Below are 19,594 nucleotides of genomic sequence, written 5' to 3'. Positions count from 1 at the left end.
TCTAGGTTAGGTGAATATGACAAAGCAATCATTGGAAAAAGACATATTCCTTAAGCGACCGTACATGAACAAAAATGTTGGTCCCTAAACGATCACAAACGGATTTTGCACTTGGTACATATTTCGAGACGGATGCGGTAAATAAAACGATCGAACAAAAATATAAAGATAATAAGTATAGTGAACGATTCCGTAGCGGTTAAAGGATTGATAATATTAATAGATAATTGACCCACCCAAGGTGAGCTCCCCTTGGGTGGTTGATTTACATCTTACAAGCACACACTTAAACATGACAACAATTGCCTTGTTTATAGGTAAGCAATACAAATAAACTAGAAGCCTAATCCCGTTGAAGCTAAACGCGCGTCCCGAAGCTCTCGTTTCATGTTCAGTTTCCTCACCGGCTTTAATTATTTACTTGACCATTAAATATATAACGGGTTTCATAATTTGATATCGCAAGTCACACTTTTTGGCCATACAATCACCCTCTTGGCTTGTGATATCAAAACATCGTTGAACCGTATCTCGCATCTTCATGAATCAACCCGATAAAGCCGAAGCCTCTTCAATCACCCCTAAAGGTATGTCCACCGGGGACAACGATCAAATGAACAAAGCTTGTTATTTCCTCTTTAAGTCCAAATTCGTATCCAATTTGTTCAAGGTTCCTCAACTTCTTGAACGCATCGAAAATAACATAGAAATAACATGCTTTGAACATGGTCCAACAATGACGAAAACCCGAGCAAATTTGGCTTTCTTCAGTCGGTCAACCCCGAACAATAATTCTTCCATGGCCCGAAATTATCTAGCAAACATGTGGCTTGAATGTCCAACAACTAGAAGTCCAAGCCCAAGATGAATGCAAATTGTTTAAGTGAACCCAACTTAGCCCATACATGGCCCAAGTCCAAATCCAAGCTCACATCTTTAAATCAATTTAGGGCACAAAAGTAAACTTTAAAAAAATATGGAAAATTGTTTAAATTACATGAATTTATGTAAATTGTAAAGTTCTTGATAAAAAAAATTACCATGAGAGGGGCATAGTTAAAAAATTGTTAAAAATGATAAGGTGTTGTGTAATAGATTAAAATGGAAAATTGTTTAAATTACATGAATTTTAGTAAATTTAATAAATATGATTATAGGTATATATAAGGAGCTTGATTGACTCACTAACAGTTTTAGTTAATAATTAATTTTAAAAAACTTATAATATTAACAATATTTTTGAAAAATTAATAGGCTAATTATTTTTTTAACCACGCAAGGTATTTTTATTTTTAAAACTTCTAGAAATTAGAAGCTAGATGAAGTTAAATACAATCGTGTGTATTATAGGGTTAGGCTAAACGTACCTCACTCGTGTACTTGTCATACCCCATCCCTTATACTTTCAATTCCTTAAACAATTTTATTTGACATATTACCACCCTTTAATATTTTTTGTAAAGCTTATCATAATAGTAATATTGATTAATTTTTGGCAAAACTTTTTTTTTTATTTTCTCACTTTTTTGTTTATTATTCTTTATCATAATAATAATATTTATTCCTTATAAAATATATTTAAAAAAATAATGATATAATCTCTTTATAAAAACGATAAAACGATTTGTATATTTTTATCTTATTATATGTCTCCTGTCTGACAAAAAAAAATCATTTGAATATACTTTGTTAGGTTCGGGGCGTATAAGGTTATTGTCACATTAGAAAAGAACCAACTTGTTGATCAAGTCGATGTTGTTTAATCTCTTTTGGTGATTACAAAAAATGCAATTTTTTTTAAAAAATTGTAAGCTATCTTTAAAATTTTTTAAAAAGACATACTCTAAAGTATTAAAACACTTTTAAAAAACTGAATTAAAACACTCTAAAGAAAAACTCTTTAAAGAATAAAAAAAAACTTTTTAAAATAATAATGATAGTAAAAAATAACAAAATGGTAAAGGAAAAACAAAAAGGTTTAGATCGTATTAATGCAAAACTTGAGGGAAGAGATATGTTTAGTAAATTGAAGGGGAGGAGGTACGTTTAGCATCACCCGTATTATATTATTTGGTTTTCAACTTTATTTTACACTAATTACCTCATTCTAATGAAGTAGTAAAAGTCATCACAACATGCATGCACATCATAGTTGGGTATGTTATATGTTGGATAATAAAAATGGGATTTATTTTGGACCCAAGTATGTGATATTAGATGAAACTAGACTTGCCAAACGAGTAAGGTCGGGTGGGTTAGAATACGGGTAAAAACAATTCAAGACAAAACGAGTTGAAAAAGGGTTATTTTGATGTGGGTCAAAGTGGGTTTTGTGTCCAAACATGATTTAAAATAAAATGTTTAATTAAAAAGCATCCACCCAACCCTAGGTTAAAATGAATCGTTTTAGAAGTTAAAAAAATAAAAAATTAGACGATCATAATTTTCTTTGGATAGTATTTTCATAATCCCTATTAAACAAATTCTAATCAACAACAAGCATTTGGTTAAAAATATTTTATATTCAAGTGAAGTAACAACCATTTTATCAGTTTAACTATTTAAATTCACTATATATATTGCACCAAAATAAACCAAAACAAGATTTAATATATAAACAAGAAGAGGTACACAAGACCTGTTGGTCATTATTATTCTTAAGTACAATACTTATTAACTAGATGAGAAATAGAGAGATTAGGAACATAAAAGATAAAACCAACCACCACCAGATTATTATTACATATAAATATAGAGCTTTGGGACGCTGATGAAGACAATGAACATGCCAACAAGCAACATACCCACAACCGCGTTCCGAGAATCAGGATCATGTCAAGCTACGCCATTTTGGCTCGTGCGATGGTTTGGCTAATTAAATCCACAGCTGACACCTTACCAAGGCATGAGCCGACAATATAATTTATAAACACAAAGACCGTATAAAGGAAGGCGAACACTCTCCATTTAAATAACATGTAATGTCGGGGTATGGTACTAAGAACCCAAATTTATTATGTTTTGGGCTTATTTTATTATATGGGCTAATACATTTGTTTTTGGGCTAAGGGGGTTTTGTGGAGGTAACCCTAACTGGGCTAGGCCCATTAGGGTACCATGATGGTGGCCATGAGGCTCCCTATATAAGGAGGTCTCCACCTCCTTATCAAGGGTTGGCAAATAGCTCAATAAGAGCCACCACCATATTTTTGTGTCTGTGAACAAGAGATCCTCTGGATTTCTTAGCGGTCACCTCCACACCCCCAAAAGTCAGCAGATCACAGCAGCGGTCGGAGCTGAAGCAAACAAGTCGTGGTTCGTTCATCTCGAAGTCCGTGGAAACATCGTCATGGGTCAGGTCAGATTTATTTCACGTTTCTACATTGGCGCCATCCGTGGGACGGCAATGAACCACACTTCGCTTCTCGTTTCGGCCCTCCGATCTGTCCATCAAGATCTCAGATCTACGGATCTGTTCATCAGATCTACGGATCTGTTCATCAAGATCTACAGATCTGTTCATCAAGATCTCAGATATACGGATCAATATTCCAGATCTGTTCATCAATATTCCAGATCTGTTCATCAATATCTCAGATCTGTTCATCAATATTCCAGATCTGTTCATCGATATCTCAGATCTACGATTTCTTCTCTCAGATATGTTCTTCCGTAGATCTAAAAAATATTTCCAGATCTGGAAATACTATCAGATCTGTTAGAAGAAATACACAGGAAGAAATACTATCGGATCTGAACAATGATCTGGAAATACACAGGAAGAAATACCCGATATTTTGGGGAAAACCCTCATATCTGTGCTGAATCAGATCTGGGTTCGCTCACGCGTCAAGCATGCTCAAACATCAAGCATGCTCAAACATCAAGCATGCTCACGCATCGATGCTCAAGCATCAAGCATGCTCACGCATCGATGCTCAAGCATCAAGCATGCTCACGCATCGATGCTCAAGCATCAAGCATGCTCACGCATCGATGCTCAAACATCAAGCATGCTCAAACATGCGCGCAGGCACCGAGCGCGCGAAAGGTCAACCCACAAGATACAGACCGAGGCTTAAAATCAAGATGTCATGAAGACACAGCCAAAACCTATGCTCATGGCGCATAGCACATGCTCAAGCATGCTCAAGCATCAAGCATGCTCAAACATCTAAGTATGCTCACGCATCGATGCTCAAGCATCAAGCATGCTCAAACATCAACCATGCTCGAGCATCAAGCATGCTCAAACATCAAGTATGCTCACGCATCACGCATGCTCACACATCACAGATGCTCACGCATTCAAAATCTCTAGATCATGCGCGCCACCGCGGATCAACTTCGGTTTCCGCATGCGCGCTCCCGGCGATCACTCTTCGCCACAGCGGTTTGCATTCGCGCCACCGCATACATGTTTTTGCATACATGTTTCACACTTCCTTTTATTAATTTGAGCAATATGACAACATTATATTGACATCAAACTAAAAATAAAACGAAGTAAAACATACATGCGCGAGCTTCAAGCTCAAACGCGTTGACGAGTCTTAACTCTAAAACGTCAGGGCCTTAGCCCGAAAATATGAGCCTTAGCTCAAACTTAAAAGTTGGGAATCCTCTTAAACCCACAGGCCTCGCGCCAAGGGCGGAATACTCATAAACCCACAGGCCTCGCGCCAAGGGTGGAATACATAGACCCACAGGCCTCGCGCCAAGGGTGGAATACTCATAACCCCACAGGCCTCGCGCCAAGGGTGGAATACATAGACCCACAGGCCTCGCGCCAAGGGTGGAATACTCAGACCCACAGACCTCGCGCCAAGGGTGGAATACTCAGACCCACAGGCCTCGCGCCAAGGGTGGAATACTCATAAACCCACAGGCCTCGCGCCAAGGGTGGAATACATAGACCCACAGGCCTCGCGCCAAGGGTGGAATACTCAGACCCACAGGCCTCGCGCCAAGGGTGGAATACTCAGACCCACACGCCGCGCGCGCCAAGCTTTATTATTCTTAGCTCGTAAGTCGCCGCGCGCGCCAAGCTTTATTATTCTCAGCCCGTAAGTCGCCTCACGCGGAGGCTTTATTATTCACACAGCTCATAAGACGCCTCGCGCGCAAGCTGTTGTTATTCTTACAGCCCGTAAGTCGCCTCACGCGCAGGCTTTTATTATTCACACAGCTCATAAGACGCCTCGCGCGCAAGCTGTTATTATTCTTACAGCCCGTAAGTCGCCTCACGCGCAGGCTTTATTATTCACACAGCTCATAAGACGCCTCGCGCGCAAGCTGTTATTATTCTTACAGCCCGTAAGTCGCCTCACGCGCAGGCTTTTATTATTCACACAGCTCATAAGACGCCTCGCGCGCAAGCTGTTGTTATTCTTACAGCCCCTAAGTCGCCTCACGCGCAGGCAATTATTATTCTTATAGCTCATAAGACGCCCCTCGCGCGCAGGCCTTATTATTCTTAGCTCGTAAGTCGCCGCGCGCGCCAAGCCTTATTATTCTTAGGTCGTAAGTCGCCTCTCGCGCGCAGGCATTATTATTATTATAGCTTTTAAGTCGCTTCTCGCGCCAGCTTCGTTATTATTATAGCTCGTAAGTCGCTTCTAGCGCTAGCTTCATTATTATTTTAGCTCGTAAGTCGCTTCTCGCGCTAGCTTCATTATTATTACAGCTCATAAGTCGCCATGCGCGCAAGCTTCGTTATTATAGCCCGTAAGTCGCTTCTCGCGCCAGCTTCATTATTATTACTGCTCATAAGTCGCCATGCGCGCAAGCTTCGTTATTATTATAGCTCGTAAGTCGCCTCACGCGCAAGCTTCATTATTATTATAGCTCGTAAGTCGCCTCGCGCGCAGGCTTTTATTACAACATGTCACCATCATGAAGAAAACCTCTCAAAACTCAAAAGACAATAAAGACAAGGCCGAAGAAAAGGGAAGAAACCGCCTCACGATCTAGCACACCTTATAAAGTCCAGTGCTCCACCTAAACGCTTGCACGCCTAGGAGCAACACTGGACTTGGGGGGCTGTCGGGGTATGGTACTAAGAACCTAAATTTATTATGTTTTGGGCTTATTTTATTATATGGGCTAATACATTTGTTTTTGGGCTGAGGGGGTTTTGTGGAGGTAACCCTAACTGGGCTAGGCCCATTAGGGTACCATGATGGTGGCCATGAGGCTCCCTACATAAGGAGGTCTCCACCTCCTTATCAAGGGTTGGCAAATAGCTCAATAAGAGCCACCACCATATTTTTGTGTCTGTGAACAAGAGATCCTCTGGATTTCTTAGCGGTCACCTCCACACCCCCAAAAGTCAGCAGATCACAGCAGCGGTCGGAGCTGAAGCAAACAAGTCGTGGTTCGTTCATCTCGAAGTCCGTGGAAACATCGTCATGGGTCAGGTCAGATTCATTTCACGTTTCTACATGTAACAACAAGCAAAAAACACCGTGCTGAAAAAAATAACAAAAGTGACCGTGTGTGATATATATGAATCCATCGTGATCATGAACAGGTAGCATGCAAAGGGTGTTACTATTGACGATTGTGCAAGAACAAACGCGATATCTTCTTCCGGAGTCAAGAGTTGCATTGAGTGGCATAGTTTGGTGTAAGAAGTCATGTTGCGGTTGTTAATAATAATGTGAAGGCTATAGTTGTAGATGAGTGATTAAAGAGTAAAGAGTGTAGTATGATTTTATAGTTTGATTTTAGAATAAAGTGTGTAACTTTATGTTTTGCATTGATTTGATTTTAATGGCTTAGATTAATTGGAAGCTATAAAGAATATAAGCACAAGAAAGAAAGACGCAAGTGAAGAACAACATGATTAAAACCCTACGTCTAAAGTTTGTAGAATATTTAAAATAAAGTTTATCTAGGAAAAGACGTGTTGTATTTGTATGAAATTAATCAAAAGATAATATGGATAGTGATAACTAGCAATTTCAAAGGCCCAATTCAGAAGGCCCCATTAAATTTAGATGGGTTCAAGTGTCCAACAAGCAATTTCAACTTTTCAAGTGATAATTAGAAATTCATTTCACTTTTGATTGGAACTAAATAACAAATATTTGATTTTTTAATTAGAAAATGCTGAAATGTTAGAACAAGAGTAAAGTTTTTTAAAAAAGGACAGTTGCATGCAAATATATGTGTTAATGTTTATTCGTTTAAAATGTTAACATGTTTATATTCGCTTATATTTGTTCATTTGCAATTTAAACAAACATTTCATAAACATAATTGAACAAAGATAAGTGAACATACGTAAACCAACACAAACAAACATAAAAGAACATAAATGAACAAATACAAAACAATAAATAAAAGATTCATTCAAAAACCACATCAAACGAAGTTGTTAAAAGTACACGAATACATTATTCATGAACGAAATAAACGAACTTTCCGCCAAATATTTCACTAAACATTCGATTCGTTTACATGCCTATGTGCTATGTTTTAATGGTAATTGGTCCCGAGTATCTAGTGATTTTATCATTTCTTATTAGCTCTAAAAGAAATTCAAATTAATTTCATAGCCACAAATATAATCTACTCAACTTTGTAAGTTACGAGATAAGACGTAAAATACCAATTAAATCATGTTATTTCGTTATTATTGACGGTTGGGTTGTAAACGAGTCAATTCGAACCCAAGCATGACTCGTTTTAACTTACAGATTCTCGAGCTCAGCTAATGAATTGCTTTTTAAGCTCGAACTCAGTTTGTTTTTAAATTTATTTTGGCTCGGATCATGCTCGGCGATAGCAGTGTAAAATTAATAAAACTTAAAAATACGCAAGACTCGATCTCAATAACCAAACGAAGTTATCTAAGGCCCGAGCTCAATAAGACAAAACTATTATCAAGCTTTTTATCGACCCGATCGAGTAGCACGTGAGCTGATGGATTAGTTGAGATTCTCTTGGTTTTGTCAATTAGTCAATTAGTCAGTCCATTGTCAATAATAATATCCAGTATAATCACTATGTTCTTCTCTCACTGAGTTAACTCACATGGCGTTACATTCATGTACTACTCCAGTTCCATCAAATTCATCAATCAATCAAGGTAATAATAATAATAATAATAATAATAATAATAATAATAATAATAATACTCCAACTCATCTGTATCACTATCACTTAGATCTCTATTATTTATGCTTTCGTAACAAATCCATTAGATGCCATTCAATTTACAGTAACAAACCCTAGCTTATATATGCACTTCTAAACTTAGATCTTTAACAACTAGTTTTGATTATTGCGAGTTTAACCGGTTATCGAACTCTGTTTTCATATTGTTTGACAGTTTTAATGTTAGGAATGTTATTTTTAAGATATTTGATGATTTTTTAATTTGCAATTATGTATTGGATTCATCGATATAGGTTATACCATGATACTGAAATTTGTGTAAACGAGCTCGAGCTCAGCTCGTTTAATATATTTTATTTATGTAATTAATTTTTTTTTGTGTTTTGAGAAAAACCTTAAATGAGCCAAAGCTCGGCTTGAGCTTAGCCGTGCAGTGTGAAATTAATACATAGTAGAAGTCTACAAGGCTCGAGCTTGGGCTAAAAAACACTCGGCTCGTTTCGAGCTTTTTATCGATCCGAGCTCGAGCATCTCGCCTCTTTTGCACCCTACTTATGCATACACTCACTGGCGAAGGTTACTTAGGGCCTGGGGTGGCCCCGCCCCCCCTATTTTTTTACGCGGTAGTGTAAATTTACTCGTTTTCATCCGAATTTTTTTATACGTAATGCATATTTAGCCGTTTTCAGCCGAAACCTTTTATACGTAGTGTAAAATTTAGCCTTTTTCCGGCCGAAATTTTTTTACACGTAGTGTAAATTAGCCCTTTTCGGCCGAAAATTTGAGTCCGGCCCACTTTGTTTGTGAATTTTTGTATACATTTTGAGTCCGCCCCCCGGGTGTCTTAGTCCAAGCTTCGCCACTGCATACACTTGTGTGGTCACTGTGGTGATATATTGGATTTATATAAATTTATAAACCTTGTATGTACTTTGTGCTTGATTTATTGTAACTGTAATTGTGAGGTTATGCGGTTATTGATAGGGATGAGCGTGGGATGGTACCGGTACCGATCCCGAAATTCAAAAATTTTTGGTACCGGTACCGTTACCGAAAATACTGATTCGGTACCGGTACCGGTTTTTCGGGACAGTACCTATTTGGTACCGAATTTGAGAAACCAAATATGGTGATTTAATAAAAAACTGGTACGAGTTCGTTTTTGGGGGTACCGTTTTGGGACCCAACTAAACAAGTTCCTTATTAAAATAACATATTCAAACTTTGGCCCGTTTGACAATACATGTGATCATGCCATGCTCCGGGATGAGGCTGGTACTCGATCTTGGGAGGAAAACAACCTGCACTCAACCTTAGGTAAAAGGCAATAAAGTGACAAACACAGTAACGAAATTACCAACTATAAAACAACCTGCACCTCTTTTAGTTGTTTCCTAGATTACACCTTACCTTGATTCAACTATACTAGACCTGCACTTTGGTTAATTTTTTTATTAACTCACCACAATCTTATATAAGCTCAAATGAATGTTTCATTATTTTTCTAAATACTCTTGTCAAAAAAAAAAAAAAAATGAAAATGAATATTTGAACTAAAATAAATATTATAACACAGTTGTATTTTTAAAGATGAGATTGTTGGGTAATGTGTGAAAAATAAAACAAGAGATCACTAACATGATTCCAAAGGGGTAAAACCGTAAAAGACAGTAAAATGACAAAGGCAGTAACGAAATTACCAAAGCTAAAGTCAAATAAAATCTCACTCCACATACTGTGGTCATATTTAATGCCTTGAAACTCATATTTAAATCAGTTTGCGGGCAGAATTTCAAAACGCCAAAACCCGAGAAAATTACCCGAATGACATCGCTAGATTCAACTTTGAACTTACCTAATCCAACTCACAAATCATAGGAAGCCTACGTAAACAACTAATATTCAGTTTTCTTAATCCAAAATTTTACTTTCGTTAAGTATTCAACCGATCGTATATATGAAAACTTCAAGAGTAAGCTAAAAATGTTATCTGACAACAAATCAAAATCAGAAAGCGTAATAAAACTAACTTTGCAAACAAATATAAATATTTAACAGTTTGCAAATATTTCTTTTGCGAAGGCACTGAGAGTTGGTGAGGGTGATATTGTTATGGATATAGATAACTTTTAAATTGGGACTTGTATACATAATTTCGGTATTTAATCGGTATTACCAATACCGAAAAAAACCGGTACCGGTCCCGATTTTCCCGATCCCGAATTTTGAAATTACTTGGTACCGGTACTGGTACCGAATTTAATCGGTTCGGGATTTTCGGTACCGGTACCTGGTACCAAATGCTCATCCCTAGTTATTGATCCTAAAAGTTGTGTATAACTTAATAGAAATAACAGTAAGATTAGTCATATAGAACATGAACTGTAAACGCATTTAAACTCTAATATGTTTTCATTATCAAAAGATACAAACATATTATGTTGCATCTTTTATGAAAACTACAATGTTTGAGTTTACATGTAGTTTAATAAGATTGAACAAGGAAAGCTTATATCTTTCTTTTGTTAAGACTTACAATTATGTAATGTTATTGTTAATGCAGATTGGTCAACTGCAACTTAGAGCAAAATGATGCACACCACTTGTTTGAACTCATTAGTTTCACTTAGATGCACGCCTTCTCGGTCCTTATACTTCGATGATAGATTTGAAACAAACCCTTTACTCATTTCGTCATCATTTGGTTACCCGTCTTGTTGTTGCTGCTGTTGCGCCGCTAGATGTCATTCAATTTACAACAGCTTACCCAGAACAAACCCTAGCTTTTTGTGTAATGGATTAAGGCAATCTACCTTGATTCAGTTTTCGCTTAGTAAGAGATTAATTGTTAGTGGTAGTTGGAGACAGTTGTGTACTAGTAGGAGTTCGAGGTTTTCGTCGGGTAGTGAGTCGGATCGGATTCGAAAATATTGTTATAAGAAGGTTTACGGTTTCGATGAGAGGAGAAAATTAGGAAACAGTAGGTACGGTAGGTACGCGCGTTGGAGTTATGATGATAAGAAGAATGGACAGTCTTTTAGTGATGAAAGTGAAGATGATTATGGTGATGATGTTGAACTTTTGCTTGATTTGTTGACTGAGGAAGTAGGGTTGGAGAATGTTGTTGTTCGGGATAATAAACGGATCCGAAAGAAGGATTCGAGTAAGATTTCCGGTAGAATAAAAAGTGTGAAATCTGGATCTGTAAAGAGGGACTTAAAGTGTGATACGAAAGCTGCAGAAGTTCGGTCTCGTGAGAAAGAAAATAAGATATTAAGCAATGAAAGGAGAAAACAAGGGTCAAGTTGTTCATCTTATTACTCGGTTTCTTCTACTGGTGAGTATGATAGTGAGAACGATGTTGTAGCTGAACATGATGATTATTATGTTAAAGGGGAGTATTCGGGCGAGTATAAAGATGATAGAAAATCGGATAGTCAAAATACCGTTTATGACGAGGAACTTGAAGAAAACGTGGAGAGACGACATGAATTTGGTGAAAAAGAAAGTGAGATCTTGAAAAAGAATGCCGTTGAATCGTATTTTGGGAATCAAGAGTGGCGAAAGAAATCGGAAAAGAAGCTTAACGTGGAGTCTAGTCAAAGTCAACATACAGATCGAATAAGTCAAAGTAAACATACAGATCGAATAAGCTCTGACAGAATCACTGGTCAATATCAATCAGGAATGAAGAGTAAGAACTCTAGCATCCAGAAGCGTTACAGTGATACCGAAAATAAAGTGGAAACTGCTGATTTTACTCGCCAAAATGAGTACAAAACGCAGTCAAATGTGAATTTAGAAGCTTCTGTAGCTTATAACTTTGACAAGAGAAAGGCGTCTTCTTCATCGTTATTTGAGACTAGAATGAAGAACCGGGAAGAAACTGCTGATTTTACTCGCCAAAATGAGTACAAAAAGCAGTCAAATGTGATTTTAGGAGATTCTGAAGTTCGAAACTTTGATAAGAGAAATGCTTCTTCATCATCATTTGAAACTAAAATAAAGCAGCGGGAAGAAGACTCAACCCAAGTTAGTGGTCGGTCTGAAGTTGAAAGAGAAGAAGAGTACCAGAGAGTTGACCAGTTGACTTCATCAAAAGAGTCACGAGTGAGATCGCAACATAGTGAGAAAACTGATAGAATCACCGCTCAATCTCAATCAAGATTAAACAATAATAATTCTAGCACATCAGTTCAAGAACTAACAAGCTATAAAGAGGAAGCTGTTGATTTGACTCGCCAAAATGAGTATAAAAAGCAGTCAAATGTGGTCTTAGAAGCTTCTAAAACTCATAATTTTGATAACAGAATTGCATCTTCATCTTCTTCGTCCTTTGAGACTAGAATGAAGAACAGGGAAGAACATTCAACACAAGTTAGTGATCGGGTTGAAGATGAAAGAGAAGAAATTCACCAGAGAGTTGACCAAACGACTTCATCAAAAGATTCAAGATTAAGATTACAACAAATTTCAGAAATTTCGGATACGCATTTTACTAATATTGAAAACACATCAGTTTCTCGTACACAATCTGACACCAGAACTAATAATCAAGAAACGCATTTGGAGTCTTCAAGTTCATCAGACACGAGACAAAACATTGAAGATAAGTATTCATCATCTCAGGCGGCGGCGGCGGGACCCACAGAATCAACAAAACCTGGTAGAAAAACAACTAAAGCTTCGAGTTTTAATGTTGGTATGCCAAGAGAGGCGCCTAGTAGCTATAAAGCTTTGAAATTGAACCCTGAAACCAGTTTTCAAGAAACTGGTGCTCGTATTGCTTCAGCTGATGAACAACAGAAATCAGCGGGTCAAATTGTCGGGGAATTTGTTGAAAAAGCAAAACACCAACTCTCTGTCACTGAAGGTGAACCAGCATATGACGACAGCAAGCAACATGAACTAAAAAGTTCAGGTGATAATGGTTCAGGAAATTATGATGACAAAGATGGAGTTACGGGTCCGTCTGATGAGATGTGGCATGAAAGCGGTCCAGGTCCTACATCTGATGAACCAGTGAAAAGGACTGGTCGGTCATTATGGAATGTTATTGGAGACGTGGTTCGGCTGCGGTGGGGCCCGTCACGTTCCGAAACACAAACGCCAAAATCAGGTGGCGTATCAAATCAGTCAACAAGTAGTGAAGGATGGTTTTCGGGTCATGAACCAGATGAATCGAGTCGAAAAGACGTTTCTACCCCTTCTAGCTCCAAGGACAAACAAGAATCACCATTATTGTTATTATCATCTTCATCAAAATCTATGTCGCCAATTCGAATGAGAAGGTCACCTGCTGTAAAGACAACTTCAGTGACTGGTGAAACTGAAGCATTAACCAGTGGACAAAGTGACCAAATTGCCCCTAAACCGTTGACCCAAGTTCCACAAACAGATGCATCTGGTAGTGGCAAAATAGTAATAACAGAACCACCACCGGTTCCTTCTAGAAGGAAACTTGCACGAACAGATCAAGTGTCTAAAGATAGATTTGATGAATGGGAAGAGGCTTATACTATTGAATCAAAACAACGAAAAAATGATGAGTTTTTTATGAGAGAAGCGTTGACGGAAGCTAAAAAGGCTGCTGATTTATGGGAAGTGCCTGTCGGGGCTGTTCTTGTTCAAGATGGTACAATACTCGCTCGTGGATATAATCTGTAAGTTTATAATTACTTTGTAAAAGTCTCAATTTATTATATATTTTCTTAGATGTTTATTAATATGAATATTTTTTTTCTCGTTTAGGGTAGAAGAGTTACGCGACTCTACTGCTCATGCCGAGATGGTTTGTATACGTGAGGCATCAAACAAGTTACACTCATGGAAACTTTCGGTACTTAGGATATGCTTTTTATATATTAACAGTTATATCTATGTTTTTATTTATTTATTTATCTTGTTGGTTTTGTTTTTAACGCAGGGTACTACACTTTATGTTACACTAGAACCGTGTCCTATGTGTGCTGGTGCAATCCTTCAAGCCCGGATTGACACCGTTGTATGGGGCGCCCCGAATAAACTACTTGGAGCTGATGGCAGCTGGATCAGGTATTTAATATTTATTTCAATATATTTCCAAAAAAAAAAAGAAAAAAAAACACTATGAATTAAATCTTTGTTCTTAATCTTGCAGACTGTTTCCTGATGGTGATGGAGGAAACGGGTCGGATAAACCGCCCTCCCCTGTGCACCCGTTCCATCCAAACATGATAGTAAGAAGAGGGGTACTATCGTTAGAATGTGCAGATGCAATGCAGCAGTTTTTTCAGTTAAGGAGGAAAAAGAAAGACAAGAAACCGGAAGACGAACCACCGTCTCCACCACCACCGTCTTCATGTCTTCCCGTCACACACCACCACCATCATCATTCAAAGTTGGTCACTAAATTGCATGATGCCTTTAACATCATGTTCTGTTTATAAATCAAATCCTTTTTCAGCGATGTTTTGGTTTGATTTGTGTTGTTTATTGTAAGTGTTTGGGTGATTCAGAAACCATATATTGATTCATTGGTTCTGAGAGACTCAATTTATTATCTATATGTAGTTTATTTGAAAGTTTGAATCCATGTATAACATTCTCCTGAAGAATAAATGGTACTAGATCTGTTGTATTTATTTAGATAATATACTAAATTTTCAAATAAATTGATTAAAAAATTTTCTGCACATTAACAATTCATACTTTTGTTCATCACTATATAGAGGTGGGCTAACAAACGGGTTCCAGACCTAACCTGACATGACACGACTGTTTTTACCCGGAACGATACCCGACCCTACTCAACCTGTGAGTATGGCCCGGTTTTTAGGTTTCTTCCCGGAACCGGAACCAACCCGGACCCGCTGGAACCAGTTCCATCTATACCCGGTCAAAATTGGAAAACTAATATGTATATAAAAACTTGAAAACTTGGTCAAATACCTGACATACCCGACCCGGTTTTAGCTTTCTTCCCGGAACCAACCCGGACCCGCTGGAACCAGTTCCATCTATACCCGGTCAAAATTGGAAAACTAATATGTATATAAAAACTTGAAAACTTGGTCAAATACCTGACATACCCGACCCGGTTTTTGACTTTTGTTGATTATACCCGAAACTGGTTCCCACCAGGCGTGTTTAGAGGTGCACAAAATGCCCGGTTCCGGACCTGACCCGGAACCTGTTCCTACCCGTACCCACTTGCGGGTAGGACCAGGTATAGGATTTCTCCCTAGAGCCATACCCAGAACCGGAACCGACTCGGAACCGGAAATACCCGACTATACCCGGAACTGGTTCCTACCCGGACCCGGTTTTGACTTTTGTTGACCATACCCGGAACCGGTTCCTACCCGGTTTCCGGTTCATGAAAATACCCGGTTTGTGCACCTCCGGTGTGTCAATTATGACATGTTTTGAGTTAATTAGATGAACTTGGATACCATCCACTGTATCGCTAACAATACTTGATTCGATGACAACAAAATCGTGTAATTTAAACATTATGTATAGAACAAATTTATCTAAATGTTTAGACGTATTGTAATCAAGTTGTAAAAGAATCACAAACATGTTAGCAGGATGTAAATGAACTCCAAATGGGTTGAAAATCTTGGCAGTTTGACCATATAAAAAATATTCATTTAGTTTTTATATAAATTTTAAACGCGTTGATAGCCCAAAAATCACCTGCTTATTAAACGACATAAACAAGCCAACCAAAACAACACGACTCGTTAATTAAACAAGTTAAAAACAACAATCCAAAATCTGCGTTTTTTCGTTCATGTCACCGAAGTTGCATCCATATTTAACAATCTTTAAAGATATACAAAATAATAAAAATCAAACAATAAAACCTCTACATTCTTGTTCAATTTTTCCTTTAATAACTTATATAATCCAAACAACCTTATAAATGTATAAAAATTATCAAAAAGATTAACAAATTTACAAAACAGAGAAAAATAATAAATCAAACTTGATCTGCAACCGTACTCGCATTCATTTCCTCCCGAAAGTCGTACTCCACCACGAGATTTAAATTGTCTACAAGCTTGTGATACTGTGAGCACCCTGTACACTGCATAAAAATGTAAACAATTGTCATTAAATCATCAAAAAAAAATATAAATTTTGTATCTAATAATACCTGAACAAAAACCATTCCTTTTTCATAAGCTAATCTGTTTATGAGCTTCTGTGATCTTACACCACAAGCATTGCAAGTATATTGCACTAATAAGCTTCTTCTTGGGAGTTTGAGGTCAATAGTTGCTCCCTAAAGAAAAAAAAATGTACAAAATTATCTTTTTTAGATGTTAATTTCAAGAAATTTTAAATAAATTCTCAACTAACATCTCGAGCCGAGCTGCTTGTGAGCTACTTGAGATCAGATCGATAAAAAAGCTTGAAACGGGCCGAGCCTTATCGAGCCTCAAATAATGTTCGTTTAGTTATTAAGCCTGATTTAGGATGGTCGAGCCTTAACAAGCCTTGTATATTATTAAGTTTTAACTATTTTGGACATCTATGTATTAATTTCACACTAAACTGCCGAGCTTGAGCTGAGCTTTGGCCCGTTTAAGGTCACATGAGCCTGAGCCGAGCCGCTCGTGAGCTACTAGAGATCGGATCGATAAAAAATCTCGAAACGAGCTGAGCCTTATTGAGCCTCAGATAAATCTTGTTCAGTTATCGAGCATGAGCTCAAGCTCGAGACTTGTATGTGAAGATCGTTTAGGTTCGTCGAGCTTTAAAGAAACTTGTATATTATTAAGTTTTAACTATTTTGGAATTCCAAGTATTAGTTTCACACTGCATTGCCAAGCTCGAGCCGAGCTTCGGCTCGTTTAAGGCTTTTCTCAATACACAAAAATAACAAAAAATGTATATAAAATAATTAACAAATAATAAACGACCCGAGCCCGAACTTGACAGCCAAGCTTAGGCTCGTTAACGGCTTTTCTCAACATACAAAAATAACAAAAAAATGTATATAAAACAATTAACAAATAATAAACGACCCGAGCCCGAACCTGACAGCCGAGCTTAGGCTCGTTAACGGCTTTTCTCAACATACAAAAATAACAAAAAAAATGTATATAAAACAATTAACAAATAATAAATGACCCCCCCCCCCCCCCCGAGCCCGAACTTGACAGCCAAGCTTAGGCTTGTTTAAGGCTTTTCTCAACATACAAAACTAATAAAAAATGTATATAAAATAATTAGCAAATAATAAACGACCCGAGCCCAAACTTGACAGCCGAGCTTAGGCTCGTTAACGGCTTTTCTCAACATACAAAACTAACAAAAAAAATGTATATAAAACAATTAACATATAATAAATGACCCGAGCCTGAACTTGACAGCAGAGCTTAGGCTCGTTTAAGGCTTTTCTCAACATACAAAACTAATAAAAAATGTATATAAAATAATAAACAAATAATAAACGACCCGAGCCTGAACTTGACAGCTGAGCTTAGCCTCGTTTAAGGCTTTTCTCAACATACAAAAATAAAAAAAAATGTGTATACAATAATTAACAAATAACAAACGACCTGAGCCCGAACTTGACAGCTGAGCTTAGGCTCGTTTAAGGCTTTTCTCAACATACAAAAATAATAAAAAAATGTATATAAAATAATTAAAAAATAATAAATGTCCCAAGCCCGAACTTGACAGCCGAGCTTAGGCTCGTTTAAGGCTTTTCTCAACATACAAAAATAATAAAAAAAATGTATATAAAATAATTAATAACTAATAAACGATCCGAGCCCGAACTTGAAAAAACGATTCACGAGCCAAGTTCGAGCTTCTCAAAAACAGCTCGAAACGAGCCAAGCTCGAGAACCTCTCAAAAACAGCTCGAAACGAACCAAGCTCGAGAACTTCTCAAAAACAGCTCGAAATAAAACCAAGCTCGAAATTTGCAAACATTCCACTATCTTAAAAACATTCCTCAAAAAATGTATATTAAAATAATTATTAACAAATAATAAAACGACCCGAGCCCAAACTTGACAGCCAATCTTAGGCTCGTTAACGGCTTTTCTCAACATACAAAACTAATAAAAAATATACATAAAATAATTAATAATAATCAACTACCCGAGCCCGAACTAGAAAAAAACAATTCACGAGCCAAGCTCGAGCTTCTCAAAAACAGCTCGAGCTCGAGCTTGAGCTCTCGTAACTCAAGACGAGTCAAGCTCAAGCTCCGGCTCGGCTCATTTACACCCCTAATTGCAAACATTCCTCAATCACTCAAACCATCCAAAAACTAAATCCCCAATTCACGGCAATCATCACAAAGTCATAAACTTTATCAACTAAAACCACACCAACAACAATAAAAAAACACACACTTACATTGTTCAACTCAGCCGAACCCGAAACCCCTTCGGGCTCCCGAACCGCCTCCGAATCATCTTCAACCAAGCAAGAAACCACAACAGGGACCACCTGTTTACACCCTTTTAATTTCGCCCTCAATCTGAACATAAAAATGTAATCTTTATGAATATAAACAACAAACCCTAGACAATAATAATAATTAGTGAAACATGTTACATACCTGCAGAATTTGATGGGTGAATTGGGCTGAATGAAATTAGGGTGTGAAAGATTAGTGGGTCTGTGAGGTTTATGGGTTTGGTGTAAGGGATATAGAGAAAACAGTGAAGATGCGGTGGCCATGGTGATGATCAACTAGTTTAATAAATAATAATAATATGTTGCAGAGAGTATTATTAGAGAATGAATATGGGAATTTGAGTTATTATTATTTCTGGGCTTATTTGGATTAACAAGTGGGCCGCCTTGGATAGTTGGATTAGAGGTCTACAAATCGTTTTCTCTTTTTGTTCAAACCGAAGCAGTTTTGTAAAACCATGGTAAACCGGTTTAGGAGCATGAAAGGCTGAACGGGTCCAAATCGATTTGGTTTGGTTTAGAATCGTTTTTTTTTCTCAAACCGGTTTGGTAGTTTAGAAGGGGAATTGGTGATAGAACCAGCGAGTTGAGTCAGTTTGGTTGAAATCGTTTTTTTTACATCTCTACCTTGGATACCGGACCAGTCTTACCCGACCCACGGTACGAAGTAGGTCCTAGTTCTCGTGAGAAACCGTAACTGGAACCCAACCGAAACCAGTTTCACCTTTACTCTGTAAAAACCCAGACCCGACCCGACCAAAAACCAATAACTTGACCATATCCAGAAGCGGTTCCTATTCAACCAGCTTCTTGACTTTGTTGACCAAAGCCGTGCCAGGGTCTAACAGGTTTTGGTTCATAACAAAAACATATTTCCCAACTATGTTTGGTGCTGAATAAGGGTGGGTACGGTTTGGTTCAATTTGGTTATTAGCCTGACCGAAACTGAAATCGAAACCGAAACCAAAGGCATCGATTAATCTACTTTATTTTTTTTTGAACGACCAACTAAGTAACGTCGGAGTACCGTACACGGCCCCAT

The 19,594-nt window shown here is 37.6% G+C and overlaps 2 protein-coding genes across 3 annotated transcripts; one reads left to right on the top strand and one right to left on the bottom strand.

Moving 5' to 3' along the window:
- Positions 1-8,010: 8,010 nt before the first annotated feature.
- On the top strand, positions 8,011-14,638 carry LOC143569116 (uncharacterized). 2 transcript variants are annotated; one of them, XM_077055100.1, is made up of 5 exons: positions 8,011-8,095; positions 10,688-13,787; positions 13,876-13,963; positions 14,051-14,178; positions 14,264-14,638. In XM_077055100.1, the coding sequence occupies exons 2-5, from the start codon at positions 10,714-10,716 to the stop codon at positions 14,550-14,552; spliced, it is 3,579 nt and encodes a 1,192-aa protein (XP_076911215.1). In that variant the 5' UTR covers positions 8,011-8,095; positions 10,688-10,713; the 3' UTR covers positions 14,553-14,638. The 2 variants fall into 2 exon arrangements, with proteins under 2 accessions (XP_076911215.1, XP_076911216.1); XM_077055101.1 differs by having other exon boundaries at positions 8,015-8,056.
- A 1,245-nt stretch (positions 14,639-15,883) lies between these two features.
- Positions 15,884-18,840, bottom strand: LOC143569110 (uncharacterized). The gene is made up of 4 exons (XM_077055094.1): positions 18,695-18,840; positions 18,490-18,613; positions 16,268-16,396; positions 15,884-16,198 (listed from the first exon to the last, which is right to left on the bottom strand). The coding sequence occupies exons 1-4, from the start codon at positions 18,814-18,816 to the stop codon at positions 16,091-16,093; spliced, it is 483 nt and encodes a 160-aa protein (XP_076911209.1). The 5' UTR covers positions 18,817-18,840; the 3' UTR covers positions 15,884-16,090.
- Positions 18,841-19,594: the final 754 nt, after the last annotated feature.

The sequence above is a fragment of the Bidens hawaiensis genome, unplaced genomic scaffold, assembly GCF_021521415.1.
Source record: "Bidens hawaiensis isolate Kalapana, Puna unplaced genomic scaffold, B.hawaiensis_p1.1 tig00024336_1, whole genome shotgun sequence".
Classification (NCBI taxonomy): Eukaryota; Viridiplantae; Streptophyta; class Magnoliopsida; order Asterales; family Asteraceae; genus Bidens; species Bidens hawaiensis.
The sequence above is the reverse complement of the archived record's forward strand: the minus strand, read 5'-3'. Positions and strand labels throughout refer to the sequence as shown.